Source organism: Eleginops maclovinus, chromosome 2 (genome assembly GCF_036324505.1).
Source record: "Eleginops maclovinus isolate JMC-PN-2008 ecotype Puerto Natales chromosome 2, JC_Emac_rtc_rv5, whole genome shotgun sequence".
Lineage (NCBI taxonomy): Eukaryota > Metazoa > Chordata > Actinopteri > Perciformes > Eleginopidae > Eleginops > Eleginops maclovinus.
The window spans coordinates 939073-941571 of NC_086350.1; the positions used below are offsets into that span (position 1 = coordinate 939073).

Consider the following 2499-nt stretch of genomic DNA (forward strand, 5'->3'; position numbering starts at 1 on the left):
GATTGTTCTACTTCACTGAAAAAAAACCCCCTAGCAATTCAGGTTTTAGGAATGAAAACGTTTTGTACCAAAAACAAAACAAACATTCAGGTTTCTTGAATTTTGACAATAATGACTCAATGTTCTTTTTCATGTATTTTTTTTCTTATCGATCTTTTGAAGCCCTGGACTCTGATTGCTTGTGTTTGAACTAGAAATTTGAGCCAATCAGAGTGGAGCTGAGCTGTAAACTGCACGAGAACATGAGCTGTGTTTACCTTGACAGTCCGCCTCTCCAGCAGACCCTAACCTTTAAAATCTCTCCTGGGAACTCGTTTGAAACAGAACAGGATCCTTTCGGTGCCAACAGAAACATCCCCATCCTCTCCAATAAAAGTCAGGAGTATCTTTACTGCACGGGGACTGAGTGCAGCCCTGTAAACACACAGCAAATCTCACAGACTGGACCATGAACGCACCACAGCTGCTGCCCAAAAACACTGGAATCACTTCAAACTTTTTTATTCTCCAAACATGTTCTTAAGGTTGCATTGGCAGATTGTTTCAAATACATTCACGTACTCAAGCTCAAACACTTTACACACCAACAAAGAATACTATTCCACAGGTTCCTCTGCACGGAGAGAACTTTAAAGAACAAGCAGCACTGGATGCAACACTCAGCCTCCATTTATAGAAACAAACACAATGAGAATCCCCAAATAAAAATAAAAACAAAACATTACTGTGGAGGAGCAGAAACACAGCCGGGTGCTTTTACGCAGCGCGCCTCTTTGTGCGTAATTACGCACGAGTGTTGTTTCTCCTGTATGTTTGAGAGCTTCAAACTGTGATGAAAATATATACAATCCCTTTGATGCAAAGTCAAAAAGCATCTCATACGCCACGCGGGGATCCTTGATTGGGTTTATTCTGTCCCTCAGTGGGTAAACTCCAGGAGAGGAAATCTGATCACTTTGAGGCGAATCATTTGAAACTTCAGTCTGAACATTCTCCTAATGTTATTTCTCCGTGTGGTCCGTGAGCACCGACAGTCTGTAGTTCTCTGTCTCCACGTGGTTCAGCGGGATCACGATCTGCGTGTCGTCCGGCTCCGCGCGCACCGTGCCACTGAACGGCCGCAGGTGGCACGTGTTACTTCCAGTGGGAGAGGAGATCCTCCAGAACAGTTCCTTCATCTTCTTGCGGAACTCGCGGCGCATGAGGCAGTAGAGCACTGGGTTCAGGCAGCTGTTGGTGTGCGCGAGGCACACGGTCACCGGGTGCACGTACGTGTGCACCATGTAGTACGTCCGGTCCCAGTTCACCACGTTGAACTTCACCAGCACGCCCCAGAAGGTGATGGCGTGGTTGGGCATCCAGCAGAGGAAGAAGGACAGCACCACGATGGTGACCGAGCGCGTGACCCTGGAGCGGCGCTTCACCTGGTTGTTGTTCATGCTGCGTAGGCGCACGAAGCGCAGCAGCAGCAGGTAGCACGCGCTGACGATCAGCATGGGGAACACGAAGGCAACGAGGATCTTCTGCAGGTGGTAGAGCGCGAGCCACGACTGTCCGTCCGGGAAGCCCAGCAGACACAGCCTTTCTCCCGCCACGCTCTTCACCGTGGAGAACACCGCAGTGGGTAGCGAGGCAGCCGTGGCGCACACCCACAGCCCCAAGATCACCACGCGCACCGGGCACACGCGCCTCCGGGTCCGGTCCTTCAGTGCGGACGCCACAGCCCAGTAGCGCGTGACGCTCATGGCGGTGAGGAAGAAGACGCTCGCGTACATGTTCATGACGGTCACGGACAGGATGATCTTGCACATGGCGTTCCCAAAGGGCCAGCTGAAGTCACGCGCTGTGTCCACCGCCCAGAACGGCAGCGTGAGCACGAACTGGAAGTCTGTGACCGCCAGGTTGAGGATGAACAGGTTGATGCTCGAGCGCTTCTTGCGCCCCCGGCGCGCCTTCATCAGGAAGAACACCAGCAGGTTCCCCAGGAGCCCCACGGCGCACACGCCCGAGTACACGATGGAGATGAGGATGCGCAGCGCCGGGGAACCATCCGCAGGCACGTCGATGTCATCCAGGCTGCTGAAGGAGGAGCGGTTCCACGCGGAGCTGTTGTGGGTCTCCGCCATCCTCTCCTCGTGCTCATGTTACCGGAGCTGCTCTGAAATGTCACCAGCGCGAGGCTCACCAGCTCACCGAGAGCCCCGCGCCCGCGCAGCTCACTTTATGGTGTGCTGCTGCTGCGGGTGCACGAGGAGGCGCGTAACAGACAGGGGGTGTCATTTCACAATAAATTGAAAAGAGAGGAGGCACACACACACACACACACACACACACACACAGAACACACACACACACACACACACACACACACACACACACACACACACACACACACACACACACACACACACACACACACACACACACACACACACACACACACACACACACACACACACACACACACACACACACACACACACACACACACACACACAC

The 2499-nt window shown here is 52.9% G+C and overlaps 1 protein-coding gene across 1 annotated transcript; it reads right to left on the bottom strand.

The window, feature by feature from the left end:
- Positions 1 to 593: 593 nt before the first annotated feature.
- Positions 594 to 2179, bottom strand: rxfp3.3b (relaxin family peptide receptor 3.3b). Its single transcript, XM_063911446.1, has one exon. It carries the CDS (start codon positions 2124 to 2126, stop codon positions 1002 to 1004), a length of 1125 nt encoding a protein of 374 aa, XP_063767516.1. The 5' UTR covers positions 2127 to 2179; the 3' UTR covers positions 594 to 1001.
- Between the last annotated feature and the right edge of the window lie 320 nt (positions 2180 to 2499).